This window comes from Sparus aurata, chromosome 20, assembly GCF_900880675.1.
Source record: "Sparus aurata chromosome 20, fSpaAur1.1, whole genome shotgun sequence".
Classification (NCBI taxonomy): Eukaryota; Metazoa; Chordata; class Actinopteri; order Spariformes; family Sparidae; genus Sparus; species Sparus aurata.
The window spans coordinates 13,040,700-13,062,289 of record NC_044206.1 but is presented as its reverse complement, the minus strand read 5'-3'; the positions used below and the strand labels follow the sequence as shown (position 1 = coordinate 13,062,289).

The 21,590-nt window shown below is 41.8% G+C and overlaps 1 protein-coding gene across 3 annotated transcripts in view; it reads left to right on the top strand.

Annotated features, from left to right (window-relative positions):
• The window catches only part of ankfn1b (ankyrin repeat and fibronectin type III domain containing 1b), a 141,970-nt gene that overhangs the window by 14,630 nt on the left and 105,750 nt on the right, over positions 1-21,590 (top strand). For 2 of the 3 annotated variants that reach the window (XM_030400132.1, XM_030400131.1), the window contains one exon: positions 16,418-16,599. In XM_030400132.1, coding sequence (XP_030255992.1) covers positions 16,418-16,599 — 182 coding nt within the window. Of the gene's footprint in view, positions 1-6,726; positions 7,294-16,417; positions 16,600-21,590 lie in introns of all 3 variants that reach the window. The other variant, XM_030400130.1, reaches the window with a different exon arrangement.

The window sequence follows — 21,590 nt, the reverse complement described above, 5'->3', positions numbered from 1 at the left end:
CTCGAAATTACGGTGTTCATTTTCTGTGAATAACTTAGATTTTGTGTGTGTGTGTCGTTGTGAACGGTTCTTTCAGAGAGCCTAATCCCAGCAGGGGGCGGCTGCGGAGTGCTGCCTCAGTAATTACAGGAAGAAGCTTTCTTAAACTGTCTCTCACTTTCTCCGTGGCCGGCTGTTTCTCTCCTGTCAGACGAGCTGTAGAGTGGAGTGATGTGTCAAGTTGTCTGCAGACTGAGCGCCTGGTGAATATTTATTTTCGCTGTTAGTGTGTCACAAGCCGACATTGATTTCATGACTACATGCATGATCCATCTGACATCATAGTCTGACATATGCAGGATTTTTAAGGATCAGATCAATAACAACTTCAAAAAATCCTATACATATAGTCATATATCGATCAATATTAGTAATAAATATTAATAAATGTATGACAAAAAATAGCATTGCTGATCAAAACCCCACATTTTTTATTCAACCTATCACAAAGTAAAAATTAGTTCTGAGCAAGAAGGGTAAAAAAATTAATTTGACAGGATTGTCCAACATGTCCCTGATACCAATACAAAGGCAACAAATGCTCAGATGTAAAACACTTTCCAGCCACTGGATGGACCCAGTTTAGTTTATGGCAGCTGTGCTGGCAGGCAGCATCTGTGTGTTGAATGTAAAGCATCATGTTTATGACTGCAGCTCCACTTCTGCATAACTCCTGTCTGTCAGACATTAAAATACAACAGCTGGTGACATATAAAGAAAGAGACACATGGTAGTTTAGCCTTCCCCAACCAACAGAGGGGTCGGCAGTAAAAGAGATTGTTGCGCACATGGCTAAATTGTGGGGAAAAGTTCCAAAATATCTTGATAACTTCCTCATATGTTCTAATACCTGAGTGAAATAAGCTCCTTCTTGCTGTGCGTTTTGACATCTTTGATTTGATAAATAAGTCACTAAGAATGATTTGTCATGATTGAATTATTCAGCATTAACTTGAAAACTTCTTGGTGAGTGTCCACAGATGACCTCATATCCATTTTTAGTTTGGTGGAAGCATTTCTCTCAAGCCAAGTATTGTGTTCCCAAGTGGATGTTACCAAAGTGAGGATGTTTTTGTGTTTAAATGAAAATAGCCCTGGAAAAGTAGTGTTGTATGATTTATTCATCAGCCAAAACCATCTTAGAGCCAAATGCAGACTCAAGGCATAAAGAAGCCCGGGCTGGCTGTCAAGAGTTCGAGCTCAGCTCTTCCTCACTGCGGTGGTAAATTCCCCTCAGAGGCTCGTTGTGCGCTCCAATGCAGCCGTATCCCTTTTTTTTCTTCAAGATTCACTCTCTTTCTCTGTGTCGTCCTCAGTCCTCTGTACTTCAGCTGTCTCCTACTTCCTGACTCTCTAACTCTAAAATTCTCTCCAGCTATTTAAAGCGGGGAACCTCATTTAGCAGCTTTATTTTAGCGAATTTTATTATTCTCTCCAAAAAAGGTGTGAAAGACTTTTACACAAGTGTTGCTGCATTCATAAAAATATTTCAAAATGATATTCATAGGAATATTCAAACAGTAACAGTGTTCCCTCTAGGATTTTTTTCAGCAGCGGGGGCAGGCTCTCCGGGGAGCCGTGGCGGCGTAAACAAATGACACTTGACTGCAGATTTTACTTTTATGCCCAGCATAATCCCCCTTTTTATTGAATGGCTGGCATGGAAAAGGGCTTTTTAAAGGCTGAATGTAAAAATAAAAAATAATAACAATAAAATCAATTTTAAAAACAATAAATATAATAATAATAATTTCTTGATGGGGCTGTAGAATCAGTGGCAAAGATTGCACCCAGGCTCAGACCAAGGAATTTTTCTGGGTTTTGAGAAATATTTGAACAAGCTCATCTGAAAATGCAGTCAGCAGTTACATCATGGCGTGTATATATTCGCTTAATGCTATCAATTAGTCCCAATTAGCCCAATTAATTAAGCTACCGATATGTTATGTATCCTTAGCTGGCCATCAATATTTTGCGAATGTCTATTGAACTTATAAAATCTATTATAAGTTTTTTTAAGCTAATAAGTCTACTTTTTCTCCGGTGAGTCGTTGCCCTATTTTCAAGATGACACTCCTCTGACTCTCCGACCTGGTGCCTAGGTGCTTGACGTGATGTCACTTTCAAGGCTGTGCTCTCGCGAGTAATTAACGTCGATGTCACCTGTAAGTTATTGGGGAAGGGCGGGGGGAATCTACACCAAAGATTAGATACTGAGCAAGATAGTTATCTAGTTTACCTCAGCACTCGCGACGACACCCGACCCAGTGCAGGACTCTGCTGTGAAGGTGGAAATATGATGCAGCGGTGGTGTATTTGCGTCAATTAAAAACAAAAAAAAAAGAAAAGAAAAAATTTGAAGGAGCGGTGGCTAGGATTTAGGAGTGGCGGCCCGCCTCTCCTAAATGAATGTAGAGGAAACACTGAGTAATTTAACTCAGTATTATGACAAAATATTGTCTTATTTTGTCCTCGGTTGGGCTGGTTATTGCTCAAACAATTGTGAAACCAGTAACAATACCAATACCCTTAAACAGTACAAAGTCCCCTTAAAGTGATACCGATACCAATGGAGAACTTTACTTGAAACCGCCCAACTAGACACTGCCCAAAGCAAATTTCGTTTTTATTAAAATGCAAGATAAGTTTTTACACAATAAAACTGAGTCATTTCTTCTCGCAGACCATTGGTGTCACCTGAGTTAATGGACATTCGCTGGGTGACCTTGAGGAGAAGACGACTCTGGTGTCAAAGACGACATATGCCTTGCAAACACCGTGCAGCTGTCCACCCTGATGAGGTGCTTTATCATAATCCCAATTTGCCTGAAATAATCTGTGTTTATTTGCTTATAGTAAAACCATACTTTTGAGTTTTGGTGGCATCTGAGCCCTGCCCTCATATATGGCGTGCTCAATTTCACCACATCACAGAGTGCTTGGGGTGTAGCTGCTGTGGTCGTGGGCCAATGGCATGTTTGCATTTAATCGAAGAAAGCTTGCGGTGATTGGCTGAGAAGAAAAGTCTACAAATAGTCGTTTTTTTTAGATCTGGCTACAAAAAGGATCAAATGTAGGTATTGTTTGACTGGAGAAGCTTCAGTACCTGGGCTATTGCAATCGACACTTAAAAAGGTATGGTGTACTGATACCCAGCCCTCATCCAAAGCCTCTGGAGTACAGTATGTGTTTTCTGTCAGCCTTTCACTGCAGAGAGGGCAACAACAGTATTGCAGAAACAAACAAATTATAGCTATCTCATGAATTCACATTATTTCCCCACAAGGCTGAAAATAAGGACAAGTGGAATGACACAGTTTCAGAATTGTTCTAAAATGAATCCACAGTACAGTGACTGTGCAGAAATTAATTCAGAGTATTAAAATGCAGCAGCGCAAGACGCACATACATAATATTGATAAATCTGTTTTGCAAAACCATATGCACCTATTGCTGTCACACTGCAGGCTTATTGAAGAATAATATTGGAGTGTCAGCTACAAAGAGGGATACAGAGGCTTTAAGAGTCCCTAATATTACCCTGTTTTCACATAATTTGTTTCTATATGTTTTTTTTTTCTCCAACACATTCTCTAGTCTCCTGATCTTTCTATTAATGCTTGAAATATCCATGCCTCCTAGGCAGTGTAGCCAGACCAAGCTGCTTCTCAGATCAATGGGCGGTCGGGGGAGGGGGTAGTGCAAATCATGACAGAGAGGCAGGGAATGTAGAGAATTCTGATCGAGAAGACGGGAGGGAGAGGTGGGAGAAGAGGCTGATCAATACGGTGAACTCTTTAGCACAGGAACCTCCAAAGCTCACACAGCCCACACCTTTCACACACCATTAACTGCAGCGTGGGATCACAGCACAGCAAACAGAGTAGAGACACACACACACGCACACACACACACACACACACACACACACACACACACACACACACACACACACACACACACCCCAAATATCAATCTCTGCCCCAGTGTCACTAATTCATTCACATCGCATTGCTTCAGCCTCTTTTGATTTTAATGTAACTTTTAACAAAACTTGAATGTTTTGACTAGGCAAACGTTTAATAGATAAATTGAATAATCAGTTAATAGTTTATTACCTTTCCTACCTGGCAGCTAGAAATAACTGTAATCACAGAGGACACACTTTAGAGCGTTACCGTGTTACTGTTACTGTTCTCACGAATCTCCAGTGTTTTGAACAAATCTCTAAGCCTGTTCCTTCTGTTTTGGATGAGGTGTGTTTTAGGGGCAATTTCTTGTTTGAAACTGTCTGCACTTAAGCTGCCCATCACATAAAGTGGTCCGCTTTGCTCACTTTGCGCGCTCTGTCAGTATCAGAGACAAATTGCAGTAGTTTGAGAGCTGTATTTTCCCAATGAGCAATGTCAAAATGTCCTTCTCTTATCCTCCTCTGAAAGTTCAAGAGGTGCTATTTTCTGACTTAATTTTGTCCACTTTAGTTTTAACAGTGTCTTTCCCCTCTTTCACTTAAGGTTAACTGTAATTATCAGCCAGTTCCCACCCTCGTTAAAATTCTTGTTTCATGCCTCTCGTTAATGGTGATTAATCAAGTAGTCTAAAGACAGAAAATTAATTGGCAGCTATTTAAATCTATCATTTTTCAAGGAGAAATTTTTTTCATGTCTTACATTTTAGTGAATTGATTAACTTTGGGTTTTTTCTGTGCTTGTTGGAGAAAACAAGTCATCTGAAGAAAACCAGAAAATGTAAAGCACTTGTTTTTATTTTTGTTTTGTTTTTTTACTGTTTTTTGATGTTTTATAGTCCAAACAAGTGAAGCAAACTTAATGTGGAAATTGGAATTTGTGTTATTTGGTAACATAATGTTGCTTAACTGGGAAAATAATGTGCAAGTTAATTGATGATGGAAATGATTGTTAGTTGCAGCCTTGTGGGGATGCTCACAAAGGCATTATTTGTGCAGGAAAATCTACATCTTATGTGATGACAGTCATGTGGGTTTATTTCAACCTGACGTGCCAGATGGGCTGTAACACAAAACCATCTGGGCAGTCACTCATAGAAATGGGCAGATCCTTTTTAGAAAAATTCTTGGCACGTGATTGGTGGAACCATCTGTCTCTCACCATTCATCGTGGGCTAACGCTAACCAATCAGATCAATAGTTTGAGACCACTAACACCAGCGTAACCCTGTTGGTAAATAAAACTTGAGAGAATCCTTCTGTGTCGTTCTTTTCTCCTCTTTCAACAAAGAAATAGTCTCAAGTTCTGACATGCTAGCTAGATGCAAGCATGCTAAAATCTTTAGTAGCCGCCATTGTTGTTTTGAACAATCACAGCTGATTGGATGCTGATTGGTGCGAACGACTGTGGCTCAGCCACAAGCATATATCTTTTAGCTTGGAAAGATGGATTCTCAGGATAAGAAAGAAATACAGTGTATTTATTCTAAGATCGCTGCTGATCTGAATAAACCTGTCTTTACTGATCCCGATCTACTCCTAAAATGGATGTGAGCTGACCAGTAATTGCACATGATCATTCCTCTAGAAGCCCAGCTGTGTCCAAGATTAGTCTTCATATGAATACAGCACATCGTGCCGCTGAGACCGGACACTTTGATCAGAGCTGTATTTCATTGTCGATGATTATGAAAATGTTACAAGAACAATGAAAACTGCAGAGGGAAGTTAGGCCATTGCTGTGTCTTGGAGAAAAGCGAGTGAGAGCACATAGAAAAGGGGAGGCATGTGGAGGGAGATGGATACAAAGGAAGGAGACACAGGCAGCTAGAGGGGATGGAGAGGTGAATGGAGGGTGCAGCAGAGAGATTTTGACAGTGAGAGCAGGAGGGGAGAGAGAGAAAATGAAGACATGGTCTCGTATTTCTAAAAAAAAAAACAACCCAGCAAGAAGGAGACAGTGAATAGACAGAGGAATGCCTGTATGTATGGTGTCTGGATGTGTGGGAGGGAGCCACGTAAAAACACACACACTCACGCACACACACACTCACACATACTCACTCACTAATGAGGTCTTCACAGAGAGCCCTCCCTCTATATATCCTTTCCCTCCTTCCCTCCTGTCCTTTCCTTGTTTCCTCGCTGCCTCCATCCTCCCATCATCCTCTTTTATTGCGAGTGGATTTCCTTCATGGGGCCGTCAGCCGGCCAAACCTGCTTGTTTGTCATTATTGGTGAAATTAGAGTTAAAGAGAGAGCTATCCTTGTGCGCAACATGTATGCACACACACACACACACACACACACACACACACACACACACACACACACACACAAACATGCAGACAAACAAGCAGAGGAAGGTAAGGTTCGAGGAGAAGGTGCACATCAGGTTGAACGTGTGAATGTGCGTGTGACGGGAGTCGAGACGAGAGTGATGCACACACAAAGCTCAACTGTTTCCACCTGCTCTCCAGCTTTGATCAAAGCGTGTGTGTGTGTGTGTGTGTGTGTGTGTGTGTGTGTGTTTGCGCGTGTGTGCTCACCGAGAGTCGAACGGTCGTGTGAAAGAATTCATGCATAAGAGAGAGAGAGAGACACAGACAATGCGCGCTAAACTAACAGAGGGAGCAATAGAGAGAGAACGAGGGGGGTGGGCTCAGATACGAGCATCATAGCAGCTCATATTCTTCCACCAGCTCTGCTTTTTCTTTCAGCACAGAGGAGGACCGACGCACAGCTGCCACCTCTCTCTCTCATCCTCTCTCCCCTCCTTCCTGTCTGCTCTCCAGCGAGGGGGCACTCCTCCCCGCTGTGTCGATTTGTAGGCAGTTACAAACCTTACTATTTTGAAAGAGTCAGTGTGCGTGTGCCTTTTCGGTGGCAGTGGCGACTGATCGAACGTGGAGAGAGGCAGAGAAAAAAGGCAGAGTGGGGCTTTGCTCGTTCTCCCGCACATTAAGTGCCGTGCACCAGAGGGATGAGGGAGCGTGGGGAGGCTCGGACCCGCGGCTGATGCCGTGCCGCTGAATCCAGGTAGAAGGCAGACACCCGTGTGCGGAGGAGCTTGTGCAGAACAGAACCAGAAACATCTCTTCTTTTTATAAACGGATCAAAGGGGAAAAGGTGACAAAAGAGGGAGGTGGAGGTGAGCAGAGAGGAAAGATGGCGAGTTTTGGGAAACTCACAGACTACTTTAATCGGCGTAAGTCTCAGGAGGAGCTGCGAGTGGGAAGGAGCTCGCAGCGCAGTGGCAGTTACTGCTGCACTGTGGCAGAGGCCAGGTAACCTGTGTGTTTGTGTGTATGTGCATAGGTATGCCAGGCTACATAGGTGCATGGCACACTATGCATTTGTCATGATGTCCCTATGTGTGTTTCTCTTTGGGAATGTGCTTACATACTGTGTCTTGATAGGATTATGATAATTCCTCATTGTACATCACAATCCTTTAAATATATTTGATGAAATGTAGAATTGGTCTCTTCAATCAGAGTCAGTGTTGAATAAGTTGATGTCTCAGTCTGTCAGTGTATTCTTGTGTGTCTGCCAGTCATACAGGTGTTTGTACACATGAGTGTGTGTGTGTGTGTGCATGTTAGAAGCATGTGCCTGTATGCATGTTTATGCAAGCATTGCGTTACATAATTGTGGAGGTGCGGTCTATGTGTGCTGTCAGACATGGCGCTACTATGGATTCTTCCCACTGATGCATCGCTGAATACAGAGGCTTTCCTATAGATAGAAATGGAGAGGATCAAGTCGATTTTCTGCTTATAGAGGAGAAGGAGAGCCAGAAAGAGGGGGAGAGAGCTTTCCTGGGCAAACCTCGTGCACGCTGTCCTTCTCAGCGACGTCTTTCCTCACATATATCATACTTTCCCACACATTCACACTAGGAGCTTCCCAGTGACAACCACAACTCACTACTCTTGATTATCAAGAAGCAGATAATGTAGGAGTGTCTGTAAGTGCCTTGCTTACGGGCAGATTGAGCAGCAGGTGTTGAAGAGGGGAAAAGGTTTATCCTCCAGGTTTTTCACTCAGTATTAGTCAGGATTTGAAGCAGCAATCTTTGTGCCGCGGGTCCTTAGTCAACTCTATTACCGGAGTAACATTTTAAATTACTTCTGAAGTGTGTATGACAACATGTTCCATTTCCTCCTGTTCTGAGCCTACGTTTCTCAATCACAGTCACTTCTGAATGAGATGATGTCTGATTGTAAATTTCCTCCAAGGTTTTGCTGGTATTTTTCATTTTTTTTGCTTCCACTGCAATGGTTATTATACCCAGTTCATTTTGTGTCTCATACAAGCATAGCAAATGAGACCATATGGAATGTGAATCAAACTAAAATCTTACCTCGTCCGTGAGCACTTGTGTCTGAGTCATGTCAGATACTTCAGTTTAATGTTGTGTTCACTATCAGCAAAGTGAGTCTGACCGTATAAAACAACCAGATTACTTTAATTATTAACGGCATGCACCATGTGTGTGTTTAAATTAATGTCAGTCACTCAACTCAGCACTCCCTAGACTCTCTAGATGGTTCCCTCTCTTCTTTTTCCTGGCTCCTTTGTAAAATTAGGTTCAAGAAGTGCATTAAACTTCGTCTCCAGCTCCAGTTGGCAGTCAGCATTGCTGTACATAAACAGCTGACAATGGAGGTACACTCTGTTGATTGCTGCTGCAGTCGGGGTGATAAACGGGAGTGAGGATAAATCCACTTTAATCCACAAAGGTAAAAAGTGATCTCTGAGCTGTCCTCCCGTCGTTGAATGGTTCCGGATTGGAGCAGAATCTGATGTGACTGCAGGTATTTATTCCCCAGAATCCAGAGCAGGCAAGGGGTAAAAGATAATGAAACACGTTCTGCGGTTAACCAGAACAATACACAGTACTGATCAGTTTCAGCTTGAACAATTATTCCATTAAATTGCCTGTGATCTGATCTTAAATTCTATAAACAGGATAAAAGTAAAAACCAGGATACTAGTGTATTAAACTCCCACCACTGCCATTACCCTAGACTTTGAAATAATGTCCATCAAATCTCATATCATTCAAGTGTTAACGTGGGCGGACATGTGGTACCAAAAAAAGCTCTCAAAATCCCTCCCATCACAAATCCAACATCTCTCTCATCCCCACAGTGTCTTTGTCTCTCCCACTCACTGTCTCTCTCTCACAAGCCACCTTCTTCCTACGCCCCTCCATCTCCTCCTGTCTTTTCTCTCTCGACTTCACCATTTCTTTGCCTCTCTGTCGCCCCTTTTTTCCCTCACATGCCTGTTCTGTCTGTACTCTGACATTCACAGAGTAGGGGCCACAGGGGTATGGGTATCAGAGTTGAGACAAGTCTGTTTGTAGATCTGGAGCGGGACAGCTGAGCTCTGTCTTCTCCCGTCTCAGAGAGTGGAAAGAAAAGCGCCGAAAAGAGAGCTAGATGATTTACTGCAGTGCATATATGCGTGTATCAGTAGCGTGAGTGAATGAAAGGCCAGGGTCATGGCCTCAGAAATCACCTCTGTCCAACATTCAGTATTGTCTAGAAAGTGTCACCTGCCACCTTCTACTGAGACTAATTAATGACCTTGGCTCTAAATTTAGATTCGCCAGGAGCTCACACAATGCAGTATTACCGCCCCCATTGTCCTTAAAGCTGTCAAACTTCCACTCCTGACTAATTAAAGCTTGAGCCCATATTAACCTTCACAGTCATCTTTGTCAGTCATTTACAACTGAAATGCTAAAATATATGTCAACAGCCATTCATTTTTATTTTGACAAGTTGTCCTGTTGGCTATTTCTCTATGACTTTGTTTTCAGCAGCTCAGCTATGTTGATTTTCTCTCATTCATGTCTTTTTGGGTCTCTCCATTTTGCTGCGAAGGGATATTATTATAGACTAGTGCAGTGCCCGTTCAAAAACATGCTGTTCAAAGGGGGCTGACAGGTTGGTCTGTGGTTCTGCTGCTTGCTGCTTTTGAGAAAAGCTCAATCAAACAAAATAACACCTCACACTGTGCTTCCTTGGGCACTGAGCCATACACCCGTCATGACATAGTTGTATTGAGTATGTGCATCATTTATGGGCCGATGTTCGGCATAGATTATCTGTTAATGTTCGAGGTTTTTAGATCAAAGCTTAAACCTCTAGAACCGCTCATAGGGGCTGCTCTGAAAATAATCACCCAATCAACCGATGAGAGAGACATACCAGAGCGGTTGATGTTAACACTCTGGTAGCCTTGCCTCGGTGTTCCTGGTGTTAATCAAGCGGTTTGGAGACGCATTTTTAATGAGCGATTGCAACGAATGATGTTAATCACACAGAACACATTGCATTTCCTGTGTCTTACCTACTTCAAAATAAAAGTCAACAAACGTTTCACAAATGAAATACTTTCAATTTGAAGCTGAAGCACTGGGAAATGTCCGGTTTGCATTAGCAGTAAATTAACACAGCACTCTATAGATAATGAGCATCATTTCTTGTAAAAAGCTGATTTACTGGAGATTACCGTAGTTGAGCCCTTGAGGCTAATGTTGTTAGCACACTACTGTTGAAAGAAACTTAAAATCTCATCTCTAGTTCTCACTGAAGAATAGAAAACCTGTTTTGCCACATCTTCCCACTCGTCCAGAGTCATTTAACCCACTGCTTTTATTTTTGTTCTCACTGCCATGTGTTACTACAGCAACCATGCTAATCTCCATTTTGTTTATGCCTGAATCACCATGAGATCACGTGAGATGGTACTTTGTTCCCTCTGTTAAAATAAATTCAGTCTGTGGAGTTTGTCCTTAAGTGGTTGCCGAATGCTGAAGCCACACATCCGCTGCTGCACAGAGTGGTGTTCATCGTTTAGTCACAACCTATTGAAATTTAACATGTTGTGTGTCTAAATTCCACCTATTTGACAGTGCACCAGGTGCTCAGCAATGACCTGCAAAGTGTTATGTAGATTGGATGAACAGTTCTCAAGATATGCAACAGACAGACAGACAGACAGACAGACAGAGATTCCTTGCTTTATAGTTCGATTACATTTCAATTAAACCTCAGAGTTATATGTATATATTTCAGTTTTTACACAGACTAGGCACCAACTCTGCTCTCTCCGGGATAGAGCCGTAATAAATGGTGACAAGTCGGGTCAGCACATAATGAATGATGAGTGATGACAAATCGGTAATGTAATGAAAAGGTTAGTGTCCATCACTCTGTGATACAGAGGGATCACATCTACAAACCCACATCGGCTGACCTTTGCTCCCGCCTGTCACTTAAGCGTCTCGAAGCTGCTTCATTCAATCTACTCGGTCTGGTGAGTCCTCGACCAACGTCTTCTGAATCACTGAAAGATAAAGACGGAGGTTAATCTGCCCATCTCCTTTCGCCTCATGGGGTCAGTCCTGTTTCTCCTCCAGAGAAGTGTCTTCCCTGAAGGCGTGGGTCAGTTTGTTTCTCGATCTTTCTGAATATCCATGTTAGTGAAGAAGAAGGGCAGAGTGTGGGAAAAATGATAGTGAATGAAATGTATACAAATTAAATGCAAGGAAGTGGCTAGAAACTAGCTGAAGGAAGGAAAAAAAAGAAGTAAAGGAGATAAGAACAGACGCAAAAAAGAGAAGAATTAAAACACACCGCCTCAAACTGAAAACACACATTCAAACACAGTGAGAATACGATATTACTGAATAAGAATTTTAATGAATGGCTCAGTACCAACCAGCACGATTGGCTCATGAATGACTAACCGTGTGCTGGCTTCAGAAGAGCATTGCATTAATGAATGGATCATTCAGTAATGCTGATGCAGCAGTAGGTGAATGTTTAAGAGTGGATTTAGAAAAAGTAAAAAAAAAGATATACATGTCTCTTTAGTCTGGATTGTGTCAGGCTGTGTTAAATCCAGACAGTGTCATGAGGATTCGCATGTACGTGTGTGTGTGTGTGTGTGTTCCAAGTCGATTCAGCACCATGGATAGCTCTTACTACAATTACATTCAACACCAGCGCCATTCACCATCATAGGGCATCCATTCAGCCTCTCGTAACAGGTCAGCTTGACTGAAGGTTGAGGGTGTAAACTCACCATGCACCCACTCTATTCGATTGTTCACAGAAGTTTTTATAGCAATAGCGTTGGGCAAATACTTCTGAAGTTTCACAGTGAAGGAGTTGCGTGTGCTACTTTTAGCATAAAAATAGGTCACTGATACAAATTGCTGTGCTGAAACCTGCTCTGGTGGAAGTGGGAGCAAAGAGTGTTGTAGCCAGCAGTGAGAAAGAGAAGAGAAGGTTTCAGCAAAGTCACGCCATCATTCTATAATTCTTTGTCTATGTCTCTACTCTTTCCACTCCTCAGTACCCCATTGTCCGTCTTTCTTATTTTGTAGACAAATTACTTTTTATTGTCTCACAAATAATGTTTTTGCAGACACAGACTCTACCAAAGAAAGTGAGTTGTCTCCCTTGACTGCAACACCCGAGATAATAAATTTGGCAACAGAACACATGTCGTTCACTTGATGCTTACAACTCAGGGCAAGACATTGTTTTTGTGCAAGTGAGGATTGCTGCTCGGAAGAAATTAGTCCTCCTCTCCTCCCCTCCCCTCCCCTCCCCTCTCCTCCCCTCTCCTCTCCTCTCCTCTCCTCTCCTCTCCTCTCCTCTCTGTTTTCGTAGACAGAGTCGCTAAGCAACAGGTTTGTGGGATGAGTGAGGCCCAAATTGTCAGAGCGGCCTGGGCCGACTGTTCAGCCCAGTGTGTTATCATCATGATGTGTTGGTGGGAGGCCACCAACTGAGTCCGTGCATGCGTGTGTGTGTGTGTGTGTGTGTGTGTGTGTGTGCACATGTGTTTGCCGATGGACCCTGAGTTATTTCATCTCCGGCCAACTGTGTGTGTATCCTTGTTTGTTGGCTTCAGGCGAATGCTTTGTCGTGCAAGTCAGTATGGATTGCTGAGGAGTGAGAGACCTGCCTGTTTGTGTTACCATCAAAGTGTTTGTATGTGTGTGCTACAGTACCCCTGCATGTTTACTGTCAGGTCTTCCTCAGCTATACAAAAGCATTATTCATCATCAGACGCAGCCCGAGTTCTCCACGTCTCAGCTTTGAATCTCATTCAGGGATTCGGTGATCCCAGGTCAAATATTCACAACTGCAACACCCACCTCATCTATCAGGGGAGTAGTTTACTAGCTGACAGCAGGCATACTGTATGTCAGTGCTTTACTTCTCAAGCCTGCGGATGTGCTGACTTCGAGCTGGCTGTCAGTTTACCTGATAGCTCCCCGGTGATAAGTAGCCCGAAGCCTGAAAATACATCGTGAGCCAGACATCCAGGGGAGTTGAAAGAGAGCTGAAGTATTTCACTCAAACGCATTTAGAGTTTCACTCCACAGTTTAAATATGCTGACCGACGCTAACCGCTGAATTTACAACTGAAAGAAATCCCCATTAAATCATTAATGATTAATATTCTTTTATTGTAAAGTCAAGCATTTAATTGATTAGATATGATGTCATGCTTTTAGCAGATTCCATTTCTGAACTTACGTCAGCTACTGTTGCCTTCTGTTAGCAGAGCACAGAGAGGCGCTGAGATGATGCACTTGATTTCAACCAAAGTCCCTCACAAAGACATCCGCAGCCCAACAGCATTAAACAACTTTAAAAAATCATCATGAAAATGTAATAAAGGTTCATTAAGTTACTCTGGAGAAAGATAGCTGACGTTCCTAGGTCTTTAAATACCAACACTTTGGGTTGTTGATGTATGGTATCAGCAGTCTTTGATAACATACAGAATTGTTTTTCAGCTCGATATTAAGCAAATATTTAAAGCTTCCATTCTAAAGATCTTCCGTTCTCGCTGAGATGATTATTACTTATTCCTTTATCTTAATTCTACTTTATCCTCCACCTTGCTTTGTGTTTACTCCCAAACTACTTAAATCAGCTCACCTTGCATCTCCCTTCAGTTCTTTTTCCACCTCTGCTTATGCAAAACGTTGGCATAAGTTGGCCTACATTAAGCAGGAGAGGCTGCATCACAATCAGGAGGGGTGTAATACCTGCGCTGATACCATCTTTCTTTCTGTCTCTGTTTCTCTGCAGAGCAGGTACAGATACAGGATGTTTACGGCGAGGGCAGATTTTCCGATAGTCAATCATTAAGGAATGTGGTCGTTCTCTCAGACAAAAAAATAAAAGTAGGAAATGGTAAAAAGAGTTGGCAATTACACTGTAGCAGCTGCTGATAGATCCAGAGACAGACAGAGAAAGAGAGAGAGAGAGACAGAGAGAGAGAGAAAGAGAGCGCAGCTCCAAAAATAGAAAATCAATATGTGCCCGCCACCGCAAATAAATGAATGTATAGGAAACCCTGCTGGGAAAGGAAATCTACTGGTAAGCGCTTTTTGTGACAAAATAACAGCTTTTTTGCAGTTGGCCTTTGCTGATAACCTCCCATTCGTCCAGGACATTGAAATCTTCCCAGAAACCTAAGAAATAGTGCAGCACATTATTTCCCGTAAAACGACAACTTTGTGCGATGCTCTTGACCTCTGTATCCAGTCTTTGTGCTGAGCTGATTATCTCCTCACTCAAACTATATATTTACTTGACATAATTATATGAGATGTATATCCTCTCATCTGTCCCTGGGCCAAACAAAGTCATTGAGTGAATTTTGGAAAACAAAGGTTGATGCTGAGGTGACAGAGGCTGATGAAGCGCACAGGAATATGTGGCGTGTGACAGAACAAAAGCTGTAGCACGTAAAGAGAGCAAGTGAAAAATTCAGCCTGAGCTGCCACCGATGCTTTTGTCAAAATTAGAATGAGACTGTTACATCTCCTCATATCAGCCCACTACATTTATTTTTCTGGAGTAAATCGCAGGCTTAAACCCAACTCACTGAAAACATACAATTCCGAGACAGATTTCCAGCAGGGGATCATGTGCTTTGTACCCAAAACTTGTCACGCAATAGTCTGGAGTTCAGACATCTTCCAATTCTGTGGAATGCTGGCCATGTTTCACAGAATTTGATCACATCAGGCTGATCAGTGCCAGCTTCGGTGGGGGATTATGTCATATTAATCACATCTGTGGAAATGTAATGTAATCCTATAAATTGTCTTTTCTGTCAGCTACTTGCCTGAACGGCTTGAACAATATATTTTCGTCTGCGTGGACATAAACAGGGATTGTCAAATTCATTAAAGCCACCAAAAAGAATAAGATAGCTATTTAAACATGAACGTTACGTCCCATCATCGCTATGTGCAGATTGTTTGAGTGTGTTGTGACTTGTCATCCATTTGCTATTAAGCTGATCTTGTGATTGTGGCTATTGATTTGTGTCCCACTGGAGAGTGTGTGTTATCAACTGCTGTGAAAAAAACACAAAACAATTTAAATTGGTTGTGTTCTTAATGGCCTTCAGCTAGATTATGCTGAGGTGGAAGTCATTTCACTATTGATCAGGACAGCTGCTCTCTTGTTGCTCATTAACTGCAAGCTGTTTGTGTGTGTGAAGCAGTGCGTGTCCATGTGTGTATAGAGTCAGCGCGGTCTCAATCAGTGCACACAGAATGATGCATAGATGTATTAACCGATTTATGTATACATTTATGTATAAAGCAAAAGTGTTTTTCAATCCACACAAATATATTTATTGTTGTACAGAAATATTTTTAAAATCTGCAAATAAGAAAGGTTCACAAATGTACTTCTGATGCACTCACAAGTGTTTAGTTTGAAGTAAGTGTAGTAGAAATCCATAAATACATGTATTTGTAAGTATTTGTTGTTACATTTTAAAATCAAGAACCAATGATCCTATAGACAATCAGATAGCTCCATCCATTTCAGCCAATCACATAAGATTTGCAATTTGATATCATGTAATGCATGTGCAGGAAAAGCAACCTGATAATGTTATATCACATCCCAAGGACATCTGTAAGGTTGTGATGTCACAACTAGTCACCAGCTGCCCTCAGCCAGGTCTCCAGCACGGCCATGGCTGGTCCCTGCTCAGGACTGTGAGAGCTAACCAATCAAACAGACTGGGCTTTTTGGGGGGCTTCTTGAAGAGACACAAATCTAATTTAAGCATTTAGGCAGAGGGTGAATAGAGGTGCTGCAGCATTGAACTGTATGGGATAAATAATGTGGTCTTGATCTGTAACATTTCTAGTAGCCACCCAAGATAAACGAAAAATGAAATCTGAAAATCAGCATAATGTGGGACCTTTAAAAGTCTTCAGTCCTCATCCTTATGCAAAATAACTGTATCCAAAATTGGCCGTTGTACAATCAATAACATGCTTTCGTAATATGCATTTAACAGTGGAAATTGACCTTATCTATGCTGTCCAACCAGGTCACTGGAAAGGAAGCTGCAGAGACCCCTACTGGCTAAGTCCCGTACTCTCCCCAGCATCCCCCAGTCTCCCACGGTCTCCAGGGTCCACCACTCTGATCTCATTGGTGGAAGTCCTCCTCACAGGAAGAACCCGCTAGATGCCACTGGCCAGCTGAAGGCCTGCACGCTTCCACCTGCAGGTAAAGATAAAAACGAGGCCGACAGCTTAAGCAGCTACAGGATTTGTTTAGTTCTCAGTGCTCTGTTGGGGTGGGAATCTCTCGGCACCTCACAATTCGATTCAATTCCGATTTTGAAGTCAACAGTTCAATCCTAAACTAATTCTAGATGCATCTCAATGCAACAGTTTTTTTGTGTACATTTCCATGAATGATTTAAAAAAATAACAATAATGATTAAGTCTGAGATTGCTAATCACTTCCTACTTTAAAAAAATCAACAGATTAATTACCTTCTCTAATATTTTATTAAAGAAAAGGCTTTTCTTTGTCACAAATAGATATGACTTTCTATGAACGCAGTATCCTCCTGTTACAGGCAATGAGCATATCCCTGAGAGAAAAACAGTATACTGTAGCCTATGTAAAAATAGAAAAAGCTTTCAATGCAATAATCAGTGCGGCTTGCATTTCAACACATTATGGACCTATGTATCAGCTCTCATACTAAAACATCAAAGTGTCCAAAACTTCTGTTTTAGTTTCACTGTAGAGCGTCGGTATGGTTGTGTCAGTGAAGTAACGCCGAGATGGTATTTTGTATCTTGGCTCTAGAGTGAACACCATCGTCCGAAAACCCACGTTCTCCACAACGGTCTTAAGTCCAATGCAATAAAACTTGCAATGGATTTGGTCCGCTTCGCTCTCTCAGAGTTCAGTTGAAGCTTTGCCAACGCCTTCTCGATCGTTCTCTGGCTAGCATCTGCAACAAGTCACTGCTTCTCTCCCAACTCCCAAGGTGGTTTCTCAAATTAGTTTTGTTGCCGAAGTATTTAAGTTGAGCTCCACACACCTTACAAACTGTGTAGGTCTTGTCAATTCTCCCCTCGACTTCATGGAACTCAAAACGCTGCCATACAGTAGCTTTCAAAGAAGTCGCTGCTGGTCTTATAGGCTTGGTGCTAGCCATTGCAGCCATTTTGTCACCACTCAAACATAAACAACTCCCACATGTGCGTTCGGTGCGCATGCGTGTACAGCAGAGAATCAGCAGGTGCTTTCTGTAGCGCTCTGCAGCAGGCGAACTGAATGTTGCAGCGGGTGAACTAATAGTTTTGAAATTCCGATTATTAACGTATCTGCATCGAGACATAATCATTCTAGAGAGAATCGCGATGCTCGGGGAATGCGTGTTTACCGAAGCAGCAGCAGGCGACTTTGCTGAATCGACTGCATTTGTGTGATTCTTTCATCTCCTCTGTTTGTCTATTTGTTTCTTTGTTCACTTAATATCTCTGGCAAATCGCTAATCCGATTTTGACAAAGCCGGAGTAAATTCTCCCCAAATGCGCTTTGGCACACAATGATGGCGAGGCACTTCTTTTCATTCTGAAGTGACTGTTTCTTTCAGACTTTTGTTGTTGGAAACACAAAGCAGATCATTCAGTATTCATTTAACAATAGTCACTCATATCTTCACAGTTGGAATTTGAAATTGCCCCTAGCAGCACTGTTTGTTGTACTTTGTTTCTGGTCGACAATCTGCTGTTCCTCTGACCTTTAAATTCATAGTGCGTGCGCCTCTTGAACTACTGATCGGAGAAGAGTGTCAGGCTGGAAAACGTAATGTCTTGTAAGATGTGTCAAATGTGTCCTGTTTCCTTTTCCCTTCATAATTCCACAAATGCTTTCCTCCTTTGATATTTGCTTCACCCGATGGAGAGCGTGCAGCAGCTAGCTATAAAGTAAACACCGTTCCCTCACCTGAGAAGGGAAGCTGTCACGGTGAATCCTTGCATCCTGAAGCTGTAACCTGCCGACAGAGATAGCTTTCATCTCTTGGATGGGTGAGGTGTTTCTTTAAAGGATGAAAACAGTTATCGGTGAGGATGATTTTATGTAAAAGGAAACCCTACAGTAGGCCTTGGTGTAACACTTTGATCCATACAAATCAAAAAGGAGCTTTTCTATTAAATCTCTAGAGTCCCCAATGTGAGAAAAACAGGGTAATAAGAGAATAATCACCATGAATACAGTTGGATTGAATTCATGAATGAACACACATTATGTTGTGAATAAAATCAGACAAAATAGGGATGAGAATTTGTCAAATATTCATCTGAACATTACCTAAAGATGTGAAACCTTGGGCTTGCTTTTAAGCAGTTTAGAAAGTGACCTACATACACTATGTTTTAATACATTCATAATTTCTCAGCGGATAATTAAACATCAGAGTCTGCTTCCTCGTAGCCCTCGCAAGTCTCCAAAGTGGGTCATTTGTAAAATAATCTTCTCTCCAACTCTCTAACACCACATCCGAGACAGACACGGACAGACTCTGCAACCCTCAGCGAGCCAGCATCCATCAGCTGTAGAGTCAGAGCATGACACCGCTTAGGATAAACATCCTTACACACCCTTCTCCTCATTCACATGCACTGACGAGTCACTCACAGTCAACAGTGGTCTGTCACGGCTGATTGATGTCTATCAACTCGACTTTATCAGAGTTCCCGTCGCCGCCAGATGAATGGGAATTGTCACATTTCAAGTGGAATAAGGGAAAATGCTGTGTTATTATTTTCATCCTTATTTGTGATGTTTAATACAAGAGAAGCTCGCACAGGAGGCACACAGACACCCTCCCCGAAAACCACACTCTGTCCTCTATGTAGCTTTTAAGAGAGAAAAAATGTGCAACTCTACAAAGACAGAAAAGAAACGGCAAACATCAGAGAAGTGGAGCTTATTAAAATAAGTTCTTCCACTTGAAGTAAACCAAAGTCCCACTGGATTCACAGACGGCAACACAGGAGGTGCCGACTTCGAAATAACTCAAACAAGCACAAAGTTTTCACCGTGTCATAAAACAACGACTCAGAACCTTCTATTTATGGTTACCTCAGAGCCACCATGCAACCCTAAACTGAGTTTAGACTAGGGGTGCACTGATCCGATATTAAGATCGGATATCGGCCCCGATATTAACAAAATAGCTGTATCGGGGATCGGAAAAATTTACCAATCCACAGGCCGATCCAGTTTTTTTTTTTTCCTCTGTCGTAGCACGTCCTACATCATTCGTTAGCAGCACGTGTGTCGCATGCTAGAAGACTTGAGTTAACCGTTAACTGCAACATGGAGTGAGCCAAGGAGTCGGCTGTGTGGAGATATTTCACGCTTGCCATGCCAACTAGTTTGACGGCTGTTTGCAGCGTCTGCAAAGTAAATGTTTCGAGGGGTGGTGGTAATACTGCAAAGTACCATACTACCAACTTAATAAATCTGGAGCTGGAGACAGTACAGCCCAGCAACTAACTTTGGTAGATGCACTTCAACGACGCGAAAAGTTTCCTACAGAAAGCTTGAATGCATTGGCAATAACACAGAAAGTTTTAGAATTCATTTTTTTAGATGCTCAACCAATGTCAGTTGTTGAAGATGAGGGCTTCCGTCGCCTACTGGAATACTTAGAGCCAAGGTACTCTCTTCCATCACGCAAGTATTTTTCCGAGACCGGTATACACTTTATTATTGATTGAACAACAGTATTGGATAGGGATGTAACGGTATGAAAATTTCACACCGCTGTAATAGTGACCAAAACTATCACGGTTATCGGTATACTACGGTATAACACTGATAAATTGAAATAATTTCATCAAGATTTATATTTGAATATATTTATTATATATTGAAATTGTCCAAATCCAAAACCTTAACAAAACACTGCAAAATCAACATTAAATAATTATAAAAGAATGTATCAAAACTGTGCAAAATAGGTCATTGGCTTTTTGTGATGAGGCAGCCTGTTTTTGAAACATGTCCTTTAATGTCTGCGTTACAGAGGTAGAATGACTTGTAGTGGCATTAGCACTCGATTGGCCAGCAGACCCTCTCTGTGAAAAAAATGAATGAAAATGTCATTATTGATTACTGTTACTGTTACTTAATATTAAGGGTGCAACCAACAGATCACAAAACTCACAATTTAGATCACATGACTTTTGTGAGGAACAGGTTGGATAATTTTTTTAGTTCAAAACAAAAAGGATTATAGTTGTTAAATGAATTATGAATACTCTATTTTGGCTCTTATCTCTATCTAGACACTTGTTATATTCACCATTGTATATTATTCTTTATATATAGTCTATTCTACAAATAATCCACAAGTATTGTATATTTCTGATATTACTTATATATTGGCTGTCTGTCTCTCTGTCTGCCTGCTCGTCTGTTGTCAGTGGACTCGGTCAGTCTGATTGGTCAGATGGTTGCTGAGCCACAGGTAGACGCTGCTCCAGTGAACGGAGCTGAGATGAAAGTCAGTCATCTCAGTCAGTTTGTGTTCACTAACTCAGTCCACCCAGTACGTGTTTGTGTCAAATCCTACTCACTGCAGCTCTGCATCAATATTTGGGGAATTATTAGGTCGACTTGAAAAAGTGAAATCTACTATTAATAAGCGGTTCACGTGCCAAATCACGGATCAACTTCGTTCCGTTATATCACTGTCTGGTCAGTTTACATAAGTGACAACAGCAAATTAGACAGAGAAAACTCGACATGCACAAACATCATGCAACCGAGCTTAAGGTTAGCTTACCTTGCATTCGCTGAACAGTTGCGGGTGATGGTCGTAAAGTTAAAGTAAGTAAATTGGAGGTGTTGCTGCCCAATTTGGCGGTTACCATGGTAATTAAAACTTAAACGGTAACCTTCACCGTTGGGAATTTTACCATGGTTCACCGTGATACCGGTAATCGTTACATCCCTAGTATTGGATCAGTAACAGGTATCGCACAAAGCCCAGGCATCGGTATCGGGACTGCAAAAGTCGGATCGGTGCATCCCTAGTTTAGACCACAAATAAACGTTAAATCTTCCATTCCAGAACACCAAGTGGGAATCAGTTTGTCTTAAAAAGCCTGTTTAGAAAAGTTTTTTTATTTTATCTTTTGCTCCTGAAGCGCAAGTGCCAAAAATCCAAATCCAAAAAGTCC